Here is a 17411-nt window from a genome sequence, read left to right on the forward strand (position 1 = left end):
GAAAATCAGTAAAACCTTAACCAACAAGCCCACCAAATCCATTGTTTACTCCAGTGAGGCGTGATCGCCCTTCCGCGCTACTATGGTGGGGGTTTGTGATATCAGCAAGCTCCTCCAGCCCTGCCCCTGGAACCGAAAATGAAGCCACCGGTGCAAGCACAGGCAGTTCCTTTTCAACCCTACCCAGCGTCGACCGCCAGTTAATGAAGAACCCCACTGCACCACAGTTCGAATTTTCCCTGTAGTCTGAGAAACTGGGAATAATTTTAATAACTAGGTTTTTTTTTATCCCTAATCTGTAAATTTGTTGAGTCTAACATGCCTGCTTGCAGTACACACAAGATAGCTTTATATGTTTCTGTCTGTCCAGTGTTCTTCAGAAAATGTGAGAGGGGGGGAAATCCTATACTGGCTTCACTCGATCAGTATAATGTATGAAGTAAGCTCTCCCGAAGTTAAGAAATCCCTTCCTACATGGAGGTTCTAAAGTGGCATATTCCTGTAGGAAGTCAGGTATCAAACCTGGATAACTCATATCCCAGAAAAATCTTATTTAAATTAGCAATTTTGGATTTGTAAAGTTAATTTTGTTCCTTGTGTGGCTAGCAACTTTTCTATCCTTTACTGCACCTGTGCAGACTACAGTTCTGCCAAGAAGAACCAAGATAAATGTAGGAAAACTACATTGACCGAGATCCTTCCATGCAGCTGTAAATACCCTCCAAGATCATGAGGGATGGGTACCTTCTTTGTTTGGGTGGTGGGTTTTGTGTCTGGTCTGAGGAAGAGACAAAGTCACAAAACACAGATTTCACTGCAGCCTCCTCGACTGATACTGCCTCTGGTTACCTGGTGCCAGTTGCATGAGGTGCTGATGGTGCACTAAACAGCAGTACATGGGCAGAGTCACTGCCACTAGCACTCCGATGGCCAAGCAAGGAATGCCACCTTGCGCTGCATAGCCAAGCTGATGATCCAACGCAAGGCCATCTTCAGAAAATAACTATTTCAGATGACAAAAACGGTACTGTTCAAAACGAGGAGAGCTGAGGAAAGTGGGCAGAAGCACAGCTTAGTGAGCCCCCACAGCTGCAGTCATCATATGGGGGAGGAGCACTCAGGAATTCTGCATTGGAAAAGAAGGACCGCTCTGTTAAGGACATGCTCACACGTGCCTCAGGGCCTCAGGGGTCCCAGCCAGGGATGGACTGCAGTCTCAGCTGTGATCAATGGCATCCAAGGCTGGAGACGGGGAGGCCGGACTAACAAGGTAATTTATGGAGGTCTACTTTGCTACCCTCCGTGAGGACATCCAATCAGTGAAAAGCAAACTCTCACAAGACCTCAAAGATATCAAGCACGATCGAGCGGAGATGGGCGATAGGGTGTCCACACTTGAGGACAATGAGACAGTGCAAGGAGAGGAGGCTGAACATCTATGACAAGAAGTCCTGCACCTACAGGAACAACAAGCAATGCTACAGGCCCCACATTTAAGACCTTGAAGATCGATCTTGCAGGAATAACATTTGCATTAGAGGAGTGCTGTAGGGGGTTGAGGGCTTGGACATAAAGGACTACGTAAAGGCCCTCTTTCTTCATATTATGGACATACAGTTGGACAGGGTTCATAAAGCTGGGCACCCTAATGCTGGAGGGGGCTGTCCCCCAGACATCCTTGTGTGTGTCCACAACTTCCAACTCAAGGAAATTATCCTACGCAAAGTAAGGGCTACCCACCCAGTGCAGTTCCCCGGCCACAAAATAGCACTGTAGCAAGACCTTCCCGCCCTGACCTTACAGCACCGGTCACTGAGGTTCTCAGAATTGAAGGGTCTCGTACAACTTGGGTCACCCAATCCACTGTGACGAAGCCCTACACTAGCTTAAAACCCTGTCAGAGGCCTGCCAACTGTTAGACATGCCGGAGGAAACTGATGGAGAATCTCTCCCAGGGTCTCATTCATCTTGGGGGAGGCGCCCACCGTAGTTGCTCTGGGTTGGGAGGTCGCCTGTGGGCCTTCGCCTGGCAAGTGATACAGAAAGCCCCAATACTAGCTAAATAGGGAAGCCTACTGAACACTGGCAATGAGATACCCGCTGCATAATTGCGGCATGCTCTTTGTGCCACCTACAGCAGTTGGTGAGGGGGGCCAGAGCTGCATCTTCGGCACATCAGATGCAGAGCATTATGACCCCAGTCTCTGGATCATCTATGAGACCACCTGGAAGGATGACAGCGTTTACTGCACCATATTTATGTTGTTATTGGGGGTTTACCTAAGGATAATACTCACTCAGGAAAGGAATCCCAACTGCATACACAGGCCACTCCATCCCACACTCCCTGCACCATAAAGCTGCGCCACGCCCCGCTTCCATCCCGCGCTTATCACCTGGCAACAAACATCAGCGCACAATCACTCTCCACCCAGTGCATGATAACTTGAAGGTGGTTTTCCTCAAAGATAGCCCATAAAGCGGCAAACTGTGCTATCCTACCTTAAGTAAAAAGGGGGTGACATCTGCCTCCTCCGGGACACACACCGTATGCCCCGAGATTGCCATAGGATGAAATCATCCCACTATACGTGCCTATACTTCTTCTCCAATCCCACGAAGACAGGGGGAGCGGCTATACTGTTCTGTTCTTTTAGGGGATTTGAAGGGCACAAAATTGCAGACATCTGGGGGAGACTTCTGCTATATCACATACTAGCATAGGGGCTCTTCTTCACCATCTATTCTATCGATGCCCTAACTGGCAACAAGGAACGATTCCTGAAACAAGCAATACTGGAGACATCAGATTAACCCAACCACTGGGTCTTGCTTGGAGGGAACCTTAACCTGGTATTTAACAATGAGTGGCTCAGATCTAGCCAACGCTATGGACAGACAGGTGCTCTCTCCGAGGGGGGCATGCAGTGGTTACAGGAGTTGGGGTTGAGGGATTTATGGAGATCAGCCCACACTTGGGACTACATCCACTACTATTACCTGGCCCACAAAACATATGCTAAGAGATTATTTTCTGGGAACACCGACACCTCAGACAGAGCTCAGCTAGATCACGCCAAGAACTCTGTCAGATCACTCTGCCATTGTTCTAAACCTACAGGTCAACATGCCCCAGCGGCTGGCCGTCCCTTGGAGAATGTAAGACCACTTATTCATTGGGCAGGACATGGTCCGGAAATTTACACATGTTGTGACCGACTTAGAGATTAATGACATTCCGGGTACTAATATTGCTACACTATGGGAGATGTTGAATAAGGTGGTGAGAGGCCTCCTCTGTTTCCGATAACAGGCTGCATAAGAATAAAAAGGAGAGACATAGAGGAACGGAAAATTGAGGCCTATCAAAAGATGAAGGGAGCCTAGGGGATCTGGCAGAAGCTGGAAGCCTTTCAGCCCCAGCTGTATAGCTTAGACATGGACAGAGCAGAATACAAACTGCTTTGCTTTGCTTCTATACAGGGGGGACAAGTGTGGCACACTGCTTGCTCATAAACTTCGAGCTAAGCACCAGGCAGAGAGGGTGGGTGCGATTTTGACCCAGGATGAACCCAAAGCCACTGACAAAGGAATAGAGTATACTTTCAGGGACTACTATGGTTGCGCTTTATGAAGCCCAGGACCTCCAGGAGGTCGATGTGAATGAGTATCTTCAGGACTCGACTACACCTCACCTGACCTCGCAGCAGGTGGAGTCACTGGAGGTGCCCATTCGAATAGAAGAGTTGGTCTCTGCTATAGGTCACTACTACTTAAGTCCCCTGGCCCAGATGGTTTCACAGCCCTAATCAATAACACTTTCTGCAGGCAATAGCACCAACTCCTACCACACTCTTAAATTCCTTTGTGGACATGCGGACCCTACCCCGCACCATGCTGGAGGCCTCAATCTCTGTGATTCTCAAACCTGAGAAGGACAGGAGGAGCTGTGGCTCTTACCACCTTAACTTGTTCATAAATATAGATGCCAAGCTCTTCACCGGCCTCCTGGATGTGCAATTAAACTCTCATGCCAGGCCTGGTGGATCCAGACCAGTCTGGGTTTATCTCCCACTGACAGTGTGGGAACAGCACCAAAAGGATCCTACACAAAGTCGCCAAGGCGAAGCGCTCACAGCAAAAGGTGATGCTCCTGGCTATAGATGCTGAGAAAGCATTTGACAGAGTTCATTGGCCCAATCTGGAGTCTACCCTAGCCTACTTTGGCTTCAGAACCAGGTTTGGAAACTGGGTGCTCAGTTGCTATAGCGATCCTAGAGTGGTAGTATGGGTTAATGGTGTACTCTTGGCCCCCTTCCTCATATGCAGAGGGACCAGCCAGATGTGCCCATTGTCCCCTCTTTCATTTGCTCAACACTTGGGGACCACGGCACACAAAATCAAAGATGATCTCCTGATTACGGGAGTGCGGTTCAGAGGGAAGGTACACACCATCAGCCTTCACACTGACGAGTTCTGATCACACTAGATTACCTCTTGGTCTCCCTGCCGGCATTTCTAGACGAGTTGGGATGGTGCAGGAGGACGTCCGGTTTCATCATTAACTTTCAGAAGTCACAGGAGGCCCTCAACATGTCACCAATACCCGCCCTGCAGGAGCAGCTGGCTGTCCTATATCCTTTAACATGGGCTGCATCCTCAATACTGTACTTCGGCATACAGATCACTTCTACAATTCAAGACACAATCCTTTATAATTACAATACTTTATCTTGCTGAGTCAAAACTGATACCACCCAGTAAAGGAACTACCATCTCTCCTGTTTGGGAAGAATATCAGCATTGAAAATGACAATTTTCCCCAGGGCTCTATTCTTATTACAGGTCCGTTCACTGACCCCACCGGCAGGCATTCTCAAATCAATGCTGGCGAATCTCAACCGCTTTGTACTGCAATCACTCTTGTCCCGTCACGGTCTCTAGCCTTCTGCACTACTCCCAAGCTTTGCAATTATGCTTCTTGGTGGAATGGAGCCGCCCGGAGACCAAACAGCACTGGTGCTTTATGGAGAACGCTGTGGCGAGCAAGCACCTCTGGAAAATTCTCTGGATGCTGGGGAAACATAGAGTCTGGGGCTTATGTTCCTCCCCAGTAACTAGAGCCACGCTGACGGTCTGGTATAGAGTGGCCACTCAGAATGGACTGATCTCCTTCCCCTCACAACTTATGCCAATATTGAGAAACCTAGACTTTGCTCCGGGCCTACACCCCACAGCATTTTCAGAATGACAGCAAATCGGAGACAGGTCCATAGAACACTTGTTTGATGCGGATGGACCTACCCCTATAGAGCAATTGAAAACAGACCATGGGGTACCTGAGAAGGAGCGCCTCCATTTTCTACAGATCAGAGACTGAGTCACTCACCTAGACTTGCACAGAGGGTCTCCCCTTTTGGGACGACCACTTACTCGCAAAGAATGGTGGGCATTAACCACAGTGTGCACCACATGGCCTGTAACACAGCAAGCACAGAAACTGCCACTAAGACAGCTACTTACTGGTATCTTGCCCCTGTCAGACTCTACAGAGGAAATCCCAATGGCAAGGAGGAGTTGTGGTGCACCTGGAACGCTCCTTCCTCTACTGTTGGATTGTCCGAAACTGACAATTCTGGGACATAGTCCTGTCGGAAATAGACACCCATCTAGATATGCAACTTCCGTGCTACCCAGCTACTGTTAATTTGGGTCATCCCGATTCTCTATCCCTTCCTTTGAAATATAGACAGGTACTTGCTGCTGCGCCCCAGTTGATACTTTCCCGATTGGGTTCAGCTAAAGTACCTAAGCCCACAGCTTGGCTTCAAAGGCTATGATACATCCTGGGTATGGAAAAGAGAAAAACATTCGACAAACCATTAACCAGAGGCATATTGGGAGTTGTAGGCCCCATGCATTACAATGCTCTCTGCAGAGTTTTGGGAAATGACATGCCCAAAATATCTGACTGCTGCGTTTGATGCCCTCCCCTCCACCCCTGGGATGCCCTACAGGCAGCTACCGCTGACACATTGGCAGGGACTAGTGGTTTACAAGAGTAGGAAATATCTGGGGTAAATTTTTAGAGTGAGTATGAGGGAGGAGTTTGGAGGGAGACTGTTGGTGTATTGTTTTTCTTTTTCACTGTCATAATTATTTCTTAAGTGCTTCTCAATTCACAGATAATCTCTGTGGGACATCACCTTTATCACAGGCATCCTATTGTATTAATGTATTCTGTAATCTCAATAAAACAGAATTGAACCATAAAAGCCAAAAATTCGGGGGAATTCAATTAATAATTACAAATGTTCTATTGTTCTATAGTGGTCAGCTCATGCCAGAGCACTATCTCACATAATTCCAAGCACTCTGCATCCAGGATTGTTAAGGCCTGCCATAGGAGTGACTTATAGGAGTATATGTGTCCATTTTATGTTTAGATATAGGTATACTATATCTAAAGCAAAGGGTGATTACACCACCTTGCCCCAGCTGATTGATCAGCCAGTTGTGTCAGATTTGGATGGCCAGCCAGGGGTGGCATAATACATGTTACAGCCCCTGGTAGGCCTTGGGTGCACCTATGCCCTGGGTACCTAAGGTACACTGTATAGGGGCTGATAAGGTGACTTAGTATCCAATTAGATATATACCTAGAGTACATGGAATCCATTTTACAGAGAGAGCAGTGTGCCTGGGGTCCTGAATAGCAGTCAACTAAGTCGAAAAACCAGCTAAACACCAGGCAAAAAGTTGGGGGCAACCATAGTTAGAAATCCACCTTCCTACACCGGTCACCCGCAGCAAGAAGGCCCCAAAACGTAACATTGAGACCTCTAATTTTCGCTTTGTAAATTGACCCATATTGGAGATGTGAGGTTCTGCAGTATTTAGACCAGGGCTGTTCCGGCACCGAGGGAAACCTTCTAAACCAAGACATTTCTGAAATCTTAACACCCAGGAAGTCCAGGGTGGTCTTACTTGCATGGCTCTCACTACGGTTTCTTACCCAGAATGCTTACCAACCTCAAACGTTGGTTAAAATCCCACATTTTACTCACAATTAATCCAGCATTCCCATTTTTCTCCTGATGAACATGGCACTCTACTTAAGTGGCAAGGCCTATTGCCCGTAACAGGAATCAATGAAAATGGTAACCAAATTAGGTCAAGATGGTCTTCGTACTGTCCCTTGTTTCGTCCGTCGTTATCTCAGATAATGGCACCTGCCACAAAAGCTGGGTGCCATTTTTATCAGGAGAAATTTGGGAATGGTGGTTGGTTGTAGCTATGTGGCTCCCCTGGAGATTTCAGAACTTTCTCTCACATAAATGTGAGGAAAATGCATGATTTTAATGGACCTTTGAGGCTTACATAGTATTGTGGTAAGAAAACAGTGAGATCCAGGCAAACCACACCACCCTGGATTCAGCTGGGTCTATAGGTTTCAGACCTACCTCAACCCCCAACTGCAACATCAAGGGAGGGCGGAAAGAATATATATATTTTGTTTAATTGGTGGAGCACTTACCCATGCCTGTGGGTGGCATATGCCACCCCCCTTCCTGGTGTCCAGTGGGTGGATCAGTCCCTGGGGATTGCCCTCCTGCAACGATCCCCAAGAAATAATACACTAGGGAAAGGGACGACCCAAACGGGGAGGCTGCAGTGTTTTGCTTCAGTGGTCCCCATAAAGCAGAAATTGTAAACTTACTACAAGGGGGACATGAACATATGGTGTGCACTTCAATAATCTTCAATGACAAATAAAGAAGAAGTTATTTGGATGGTAGGCATTATTTCACACCAGTGTAGTGATTTATCTGGCTCCTCCTGTTTTCCAAAACTGTCTCGCTGGCCAACAATCAGCAACCACACTGTTTGCATAAAAACTGGCCCCTAACACAACCTGAAATGAAGCATTTGGTTGGTGCTCGAGGAGGTGGGCGCCATTCCAAATATAGGATCACATCAGCTGCCGATACCTTTGCAATACGTAAATGATGCAAGCAGTCTTCTGGAGGAGAAAAGAAACTTGCAACGGAAGGATATGGCTTCTTACTACATGCTTTGAGTTTGAGTTTGAGTTGGGATTTATAAAGCGCGTAGCTACCCTAGGGCACCCCAGCGCTGGCTTGACCTTGGTTCCAGAGGGGAGGGTAGAGAGTTACAGGTTTATGGGAATAGCCAAGTTTTTAGTTGTCTCCGAAAGGCCAGGTGGTTGTGTTCTCTCTGCATGGCGAGTGGGAGGGCGTTCCATAGTTTTGGGGCGTTGTAAGAGAACAAGCGTCCCCCGGATCGGGACTTTTTTATTCTCGGAACGCTGGCAAGGGAGAGGGAGTCTGATCTTAGATGTTTGTTAGAGTGGTGGGGTTTAAAGAGGGGTCTCAGAATCGGGGGGCCCCTGCCTTGCATTATTTTGTGCGAGATGCATAAGGTCTTAAAGGTAATCCTTTCTTTTACCGGGAGCCAGTGTAGGCTTTTAAGAGCTGGTTTAGCCGAGCATCTCGATTTAGTTCCGGTTAGGAGTCTGGCAGCCGCGTTCTGGGCGCATTGTAGTCTGTGAGTGACTGATGCTGGTGCCCCCAGGTACAGGACGTTACCGTAGTCCAGTCGGGAGTTCACCAACCCCTGCATCAGCAGTTTCCTTGATTGGAAGGGGATCAGGTGGAGAATTTTTCGCGCCATTCGGATGAGGCCGAGACAGGTGCCCGATGTTTTTCTGGCTTGAGTCTTGAAGTTGAGGTCTTGATCCAGCCAGATGCCGAGACTCTTGACTTCGGGTTTGGGGGTGGGAGGTGTTCCCAAGCATGGGGGCCAGGAGAGGGCTGGATGGAGTTTGTGAGGGTTTCCCAGGAGAAGTATCTCAGATTTTTCTCCGTTCAATTTTAATCGGGATTCACATATCCAGTGGAAGACACTCTCGAGACAATTTGCCAGATTGTCTAGGCTGTTGCTCTGCTGATTGATAGAAACCACCAACTGGGTGTCATCGGCATACATGACTGTTTTAATGCCAAAAGGGACAATGATGTCCTCTAGAGGGGACATGTAGATGTTAAAAAGTGTGGGGCTCAGGGAGGAGCCCTGTGGGACCCCACACTGAAGTGGCAGGGTTTTGGACACAGCGGAGCTTTACGCTCCCTTTTCTTGATGCCCCACTAAAAGACTGCCTTCTAATGGCACCTTAGCCAAATTTGAAAAGGGAGTAAAGACATGAGTCTAAGGTGAGCAGATACATTACATCAAGAAAAACAGGACTGTTGAGAAGCAGAGTTTGGGAGCACACCAAGAGTCTGGCACTGGATCACAGAAGCGGTCAGAGACCAAATCATCAAGACTCACACAAAAGAGGGAGCCGAGGAGGATCCTGGCATCAGGACACCAAGAACCATGAAGGGAGCGGAGCCTTAAATATGACATATATAGTTTAACTTATTAATACCGAAGAACTAAAACACAGCAAGTGTCTTTTAATGAGCTACATTACTTTACTTTTCCATCAAATTTATAACTGTCATTGTACAATTTAGTCACATTGTTTTTACGTTTTACTCACACACTAGTTATTTCAGTTGTTGTGAATGCTCATATTTCCTGATTCGGACTGCCTTTCCTGATCGTTGTTTTTTGTTGAGTCATTAGAACAACAATCGTCTAGCTGTAATTAAGCATTACCAGTTAGAACATCTTTTCAGCCTTAGCAAATGTGCTATTTAAATAGTTACACGACTAATCATTATTTTAAAATGGGTTTTCAGCCTAGGGCTGCTACGTAGAAGAGGACTTCATTTGAACCCACTTGAATGGAGGAGCATAACATGGGATTCCACAACCTACATGGTCCACGTAGTCCCCTACCTCCCAGAAGACTCCAATGTCTTATCTCTGAGGGACCAGACAAAATTACATTTTAGGAGGCTTCAGCCACTTTTGCGAGGTTTCATAGAATTTTGCATTACGCCACAGCTTGTAACCTACCCACCAAAAGACAGGTTTCAACACACATTCACTTCACACAAATAATTTTGCGAAACGTCAGGTTAATTCTTGGTGCCAGTATCTTCTTTCGGGCGGGCAGGCTGTGGTACCAATGGACATTAGTGGGATAGTTCATCATCAGTAAGCTGCCATGTTCCAGCTGCAGTTTCACGGGCTCAATGTGCATGGAGGACTTTTTACGACGAGAAGCTCCATGCCGGAAGAAGAAGTCTCTGCATGCACCAAGGGATACAGATGCAATGGGGCTCCGTGGTACCAACTCCTTCTCGTCATCTCTATGTTCACCCATGTGATCGTTTCCGTCCTTGTACCTTTAGATGGAAGGAAATGAACGAAGAACACCCTGTTAAGATGCTGCACACTCAAATATACAGTAACTGCTGTGATTGTGACGAACATGTTTTGATTCTTCTGAAATGTGTCAATAATGTGTTGGAATAAGTAAAATATCTTAGAAATTACTACTTTTTTCATCGATGTACATATGTTCAGTGTCTTTTTCCAATTCTTTGAATGTGTGTTGTCTCTTCTTAAATAGTATATACATGGTTTTACCCAGAATTGACTAGTTGATCACACTGTTTTTATGTTCTCCGAAAAATCATGATTTATCTATGTTCACGAAACCTTGTTTTCAATAATCTGAGAAGAGTAAAAAGGCTACACTTCGAGGCACTTGCATACTTTCTCTCAGACAAATTTGTACCAGTTCCGAATGATATCAAAGTTATTAAAAGAGAAAGAAAGATATCTGTTCTCATTTGATACGAGTGAACGAAACTAATTAGCCAAGACAACCTACTGAGGCGCAGTAAGTTAAAAATGTAAAACTTTCACCGACTCAGAACAATGTGTTTTATCACAGGCTCTGCTTCAGCCATAGCTGGATTTTTAGTTTGACGGCTTGCTCCTAGTACAGCAGTAAGTGCTACCTTGAGAAGGTGTAAGATCTTCTTGGAACAATTTATTGGCGTCATGAGACTCCAGTATTGTGTGTGATGGAATGCACATAAATTGCCCTCAGAAAAACAAATTCTACTTTGAAAAGGATATCTACCACCAAATACGAGGAACTTGTATTTTTAGGTCCCTACTTTCAAATCTGATTGCATGAACAACATTATCCTAATCCTTTTGCCAGCAACAGAAGACAATGGCATCAATACTTTGGCGACATCCTGATGATAGGCAATGAAGAAAGAGTGACCCAACCAACATGATTCATATTTATACTTTAAGAACACTATGATTGGATAGTAATTAGCTTTCCTTGACCACTTAATAACAGTCACCAACAGGGCACTGACAAGACAGATGTTTAGAAAACCCACATACAGATATTCACACATAAGAATCCACAGTCAGCACTTAATGTCATTATATTAGAACCTACAATAATAATAATACGTCTTCTAAAGCGCAATTCAGACAGCACTTATGCACGGTGCTTTTAAACAGCCATAATCCAATTTGGTGAGGAAGCAGAGACTTTGACAAGTAAACTTCGATAATGATTGAGAACAAATCCTTTGAAGAGCAGAAGAAAACGGCACTTAATCACAGGTTATTAGGATGGATACCCTTCACGTTGTTTCCCCAATGATCATGTGTTTAAATAGGTAATATATCTTAGCTATTATTACTTTTTCATCGATTTACATATTTTCAGTGTCTTTCTCAAAATCCTTGAATGTGTTTTGTCTCTGCTTCAACAGTATTTAAGTTATTTTTCCCCAGAATTCACTTTTTGATCACACACCTGCTTATTTCTCAACTTAGTTTTGATTGCCTTGATTACAATCTCTTTATTCACCATTACAAGCTTCCCTTGGCATTACCCTAAATATTTACTCATTTTAAATGAATATCAAGCATTTCAATTTTATTAAAGGGTAAACACTCAGTAATTAATGTTGGGATTGAAGGGCTGTCTCACCCACAAAGCTTTTCATATGGATGAGTCAAATATACACACATACTAAGTGGAATCTCTACTTGCAAATTCCTAATTATGAACCACAAAATCAAGATCTTTGGGATTTCACCAATAGAGCCATTTGTTACAATTGGAGATTTTCTACCAAATACTCAAACACAATTTTAGTCAAGTAACACCTACATGTGTGTTTCGACTGGACTCTTCTTCATAATGTGGTAGACAACCACAGAGTTTCAACTGTGAGAGTTTTCATAAATATTTGCTATAATATCTTTTCCCTAATATTCTGCACTTCTGAACTGACTGGACGGTAATCTGTCAGAACAGCGTTGAAAAAACACCCAGTTAACAGCCATCATGACAGATAAACATGGGTAAAAACCCCTTTGCACTTAACACCAAGGCCAAAAATATGCTTTTAATGTGGAACCATTAACAATGCACAATGGCTCAATTATCTGTGTGAGGTGATGGAACCAATACATGGTTTTAAAAGAAGCATTTTAATGGTGCTTACTTCAGTAAATCAGTATAAATTTACAAAGCAGGAGGATGGTAAGAATGGGAAACGTGGTGTGTGGTCTTTTCCTGGAAAGAGATTTGGGGATGGGTTGCCCCCTTCTCGATAGTGTAGAAGTGGGATGCCACTAAGCAAATCTTGTTGCACTTAATTTTTTTAAATGTGTTCTTGTAATGTTTCCCCCTCCCCCATCAGTTATTCCTTCAATATTACAGTACCACCCTTTCTACTTATACCATATTTAATGTTCTCAAATGTCATTTTGCTAACCTTTTAACAATGGCTGTTTATGTGTTTCGGTTGGTTAAAGGTTTCTGATTCTTTTTTATCTTATTCAGCACAAGCTTTCTAGGTAGCTATTTTCAACCCTGTCGTTTATTGGTCTTTCAAAAGTACTTTTCACTGACATATTCAGGATAACTTCTAACATAGTTAGGAGCACATTTGTTCTTAATTGTGAGCACCACAAAAAAAAACTAAGAAGAAAGAATAACGTTAACATAAGTTCAGACGTTTATTACTACCAAGTAGAATACTTTTTAAAGTAATTTAGCTTATAACAGTGTTATTCAAACACTACTTATTACACTTTTGTTTTCCCATACATTGATAAGACATCGATTCCACTTCAATTAATCAGGTGTAAGTGCTGTAAAATGTCTTGAATAGTAAATCAACATTTTCCACAGAGAGGAAAGCATTTTCGTGCAAATTAGTTTTCAATGAAACCAAACTCAGATTTGGAAAAGATGGCGGCTCAATAGTAGACAGATGCCGTGAGGCGCTTCATGACTCGTTCTAGCCCCACGCCCGGCGCCCTGTGAAGAAGCTAAATGAAGAAGATTGCAAATATTCACATCAGGTCTGATGTCTGGTATTCTTTCAACTCTAATCGGATTTACATTCTACTCAGAGCTACATAACGTTCTAGAATATATGTATTTCTGCATCAAAGTGCTTCAACTCCTGAGCTATGTTACAGAAGCATCATCTGGCGGCCTCTGACTATAATCCATTATTGCCTTGCTTCACACTATACTACTTTTCTTGTTTTTCACACAGGTGCTCCCAAATAGTCATACTTGCTATCACACAATGGCCACAAAGTGATTTATACCATAATCTCAACATGTTCCCAAGGTTTTTTTGATCCCTCATATGTAAATTAACTTGATTTAAAACACTGGCAGTCTATTCGCATATATGGTGCTATCCTTCAAAAATACTACAGATTCCCACCCTTTATAAATACACTTCTTTATGACATAATCTATCTCTACCCTCTTTTTCTAATGGCTTGTTCATACAAATCTGATCACGCACCAGAGTGTGGTGTCTTATTTGATGGGTCCATTTTCCATCCCTTTAATACACTGGCGTATACATATTCAATGTGTTTTTTTTTTTACAAATCTGCAGATGCATGAGTATTCTAAATAATTTCTTAAGTTATATATACATTGACCCCAATTCTCTTAATAGACCTACTTACCTCCTCAAACCGCAAATCTATTATCGGTTGTGTTTATCAAGTTTTGCAGAAGAGGTAGGCTGATAACCTACAGCAACTAACTGACCAGTATCAGTAAGACTCTCAGGACTACTATCTTGAAAGGAGATTATGCCTAATATTGCCTATAGGTATAGAATTCCGAATATATCTTGTTTAAAAAGTTAGTATTATAAATTTACCCTGTATGTATATTTGACTCTAAAAAGATTATATGCCTAGGACAGTCTGAAAGATGTGCATTGTTTTTATTGTTTTAATTAATACATTCTATTAACTAATACAGGCCATACTTATCATAATTGTATTAAAATTCAAAATTAATGGGAACATGTTTTAATTAAATTACCAATCTCCACAGTAACACTATGCTCCATTTGCAAAACTGATTTTCCTACCTTATTCTCAAGATGTTCGAATTTATTTTAGCCTTATTTTGTATGTAGTTTCTAGCCCTAATGAACTTCAGGAGATGATAGCAGATGAAACATGTGCTGGCTAGTTTTTTTTTTGTTTAAATCATTTTATTGTATGGCTAGTTGTTTTGAAGAAGAAAATAAAAAACTGTAACTTAAGATAGATCAGACACTATTCTATGCATGTTCTTACAACTCTAGTGAAATAATATGAGACCTTTAGCAACTAAAAAGCTTTAGGATAAGGCACAGCCACATTTTCTATATCTGGCATGGTCCCCAATATTGGCATGCCTGGAGACTCTATACAATTTCGAATTTGCTTAAGATGAGAAACACGGTTGAAAACAGAGGACTACTCAAAAAAGAGATATTTCAGCAGAACTAACTCATAATTCCTGTATGGCAGATCACACTCCTTATTGCATGCCCTTTAGATTGTGTTAGGATATGGAAGTTATACATGGCATAAACTGAATGCATCCACTATAAGGATACTCATGTTTGTAAATTGAAGTTTGACAAAGAGGTGGTCCTACTAGCCACTAATGAGATTAGCTTACATCTTCAAATGTATACCTTTGTAGACAACTGAGGTTTTCTTGATATTATATTCAATACAGAGAAGTCTAAGACCATGGTCACATGGCATCCCTGGCTACCAACGTGTTCCTTTTCTCTTGTCTATTTTGGAAAATGGGGTGGTGATGGACAGAGTTTCTGAATGATGCAGAATACTCCTACCCAGTCAGGAGATCAGGGCTTGATCCATCACCGTTTTTTAGCTCACTGCACCATCCCAGCTCAGAACCTGGCTACATGCAAATTAGTCTGTTCCTGTCCCAGTGCATGATGGGAACAGGGCAAACCAAACTACCAAGCCAATTCTTATACGTGGGAAGGAGACAAGCTTCCGGGGACCGGTTTCTGGCATTTCAGCCGTCGTCGGCCCGGCTTGCTTGAATCCTGATGGTGCAATGAGCAAGGGACTCACGTCTGAGTATACCCTCCCACACTTAGTGTGGACAAAATCGATTTTGGAAAATGGGGTGGTGATGGACAGAGTTTCTGAATGATGCAGAATACTCCTACCCAGTCAAGAGATCAGGGCTTGATCCATCACCGTTTTTTAGCTCACTGCACCATCCCAGCTCAGAACCTGGCTACATGCAAATTAGTCTGTTCCTGTCCCAGTTCATGATGGGAACAGGGCAAACCAAACTACCAAGCCAATTCTTATACTGGGAAGGAGACAAGCTTCCGGGGACCGGTTTCTGGCATTTCAGCCGTCGTCGGCCCGGCTTGCTTGAATCCTGATGGTGTAATGAGCAAGGGACTCACATCTGAGTATACCCTCCCACACTTAGTGTGGACAAAATCGATTTTGGAAAATGGGGTGGTGATGGACAGAGTTTCTCGGACAGGAACAGACTAATTTGCATGTAGCCAGGTTCTGAGCTGGGATGGTGCAGTGAGCTGAAAAACGGTGATGGATCAAGCCCTGATCTCTTAACTGGGTAGGAGTATTCTGCATCATTCAGAAACTCTGTCCATCACCACCCCCTTTTCCAAAATCGATTTTGTCAACACCATGTGTGGGAGGGTATACTCAGACGCGAGTCCCTTGCTCATTGCACCATCAGGGTTCAAGCAAGCCGGGCTGACGACGGCTGAAATGCCAGAAACCGGTCCCCGGAAGCTTGTTTCCTTCCCAGTATAAGAATTGGCTTGGTAGTTTGGTTTGCCCTGTTCCCATCATGTACTGGGACAGGAACAGACTAATTTGCATGTAGCCAGGTTCTGAGCTGGGATGGTGCAGTGAGCTAAAAAACGGTGATGGATCAAGCCCTGATCTCTTGACTGGGTAAGAGTATTCTGCATCATTCAGAAACTCTGTCCATCACCACCCCCTTTTCCAAAATCCTTTTCTCTTGTCTTACAGAATTTGGAGTGAGTAACCTAACTTCTTGGCCTGCATTTTAGTCATGCTTTAGCAGGGGCAAGATGTATTAAAAAAAAAACTGTCTGCTCCAGTCAGCATCACATTCTTTATTTTAGCAGACAGTATGTAAAAGAATGATAATCCAACCCTTTCAGGGCTGGATATGGGGCATCTAATCACAAAGAGTACAGTGTATTGAGAGAGTGGGGAAGAACACTATATTCAGTATTAAATATCCCTAGATGAAAATATCAGATCCAGTTTTTCTACATGAAGAAGCCTCAACCATGTGATGTGACATGCTTCCTCATAGACTTCCTCACCCCATCCTGGTGAGATGGTATTACCAGGGTGGCCTCAACCTCATAAATATGAGTGAGTTCTTAATAACGAATTACTGGATAATTACAGGGTTCCAGATCAAAATACCTTAGGATAACCCTATAGGAATTCCCTATCTTCTTGGGTACCCTAGGTATGGGTAAAGGAAATGAAGAATAGGTTTCTGGGCACTAGGACCCTCACATCTATGATTTACTACTGAGAGGCATTGTGACCCTCACAACTATTATCCTACCAAGATGTTTCTGTCCATAAACTAGCTTATTACACGGTCTCAGGCATTCATCAGGGCTAACAAAGGTAGATATAGTAAATTTCTCCTAACTAACGTAACACCTCCACATGCAGGTGACAAAAGGAATTCACCCCTTGCCTGCGAAGAGATGACCACCTGGGGAATAATTTCATAATAAATATTGGTTGATACAATTGAAAAAGTGATATAAATCAGCACACATCCTTTTTTTTTTTAAACATATTTTATTGCCTTTTGTATTCAACATTGCTCATAGAATTTCAACAGTACATTCACATATTACAACTCATGTTCCTTTGCCTTGCAATATAAATCAGCACACATGATCCTTTATGTGACACTGCAAAGCAAAACGAGCTACATACGTAAAACTGTGGTCTTATGGAGACAAAAACACACATGCATTCAATCATGCATCCTAATTTACCCAGCTTGGGTGGCTGCTTTACAACATAGTCAGACACCAGAGATGTACTCA

The 17411-nt window shown here is 43.6% G+C and overlaps 1 protein-coding gene across 2 annotated transcripts in view; it reads right to left on the reverse strand.

Annotated features, from left to right (window-relative positions):
• Positions 1-9459: 9459 nt before the first annotated feature.
• ALKBH2 (alkB homolog 2, alpha-ketoglutarate dependent dioxygenase) overlaps positions 9460-17411 on the reverse strand; it is a 104597-nt gene continuing 96645 nt past the window's right edge. For both annotated transcript variants that reach the window (XM_086943097.1, XM_086943096.1), the window contains exon 4: positions 9460-10319. In XM_086943097.1, coding sequence (XP_086799223.1) covers positions 10016-10319 — 304 coding nt within the window. In that variant the 3' untranslated portion in view covers positions 9460-10015. The remainder of the gene's footprint in view (positions 10320-17411) is intronic.

Source organism: Lissotriton vulgaris, chromosome 11, assembly GCF_964263255.1.
Source record: "Lissotriton vulgaris chromosome 11, aLisVul1.2, whole genome shotgun sequence".
NCBI classification, from domain to species: Eukaryota; Metazoa; Chordata; class Amphibia; order Caudata; family Salamandridae; genus Lissotriton; species Lissotriton vulgaris.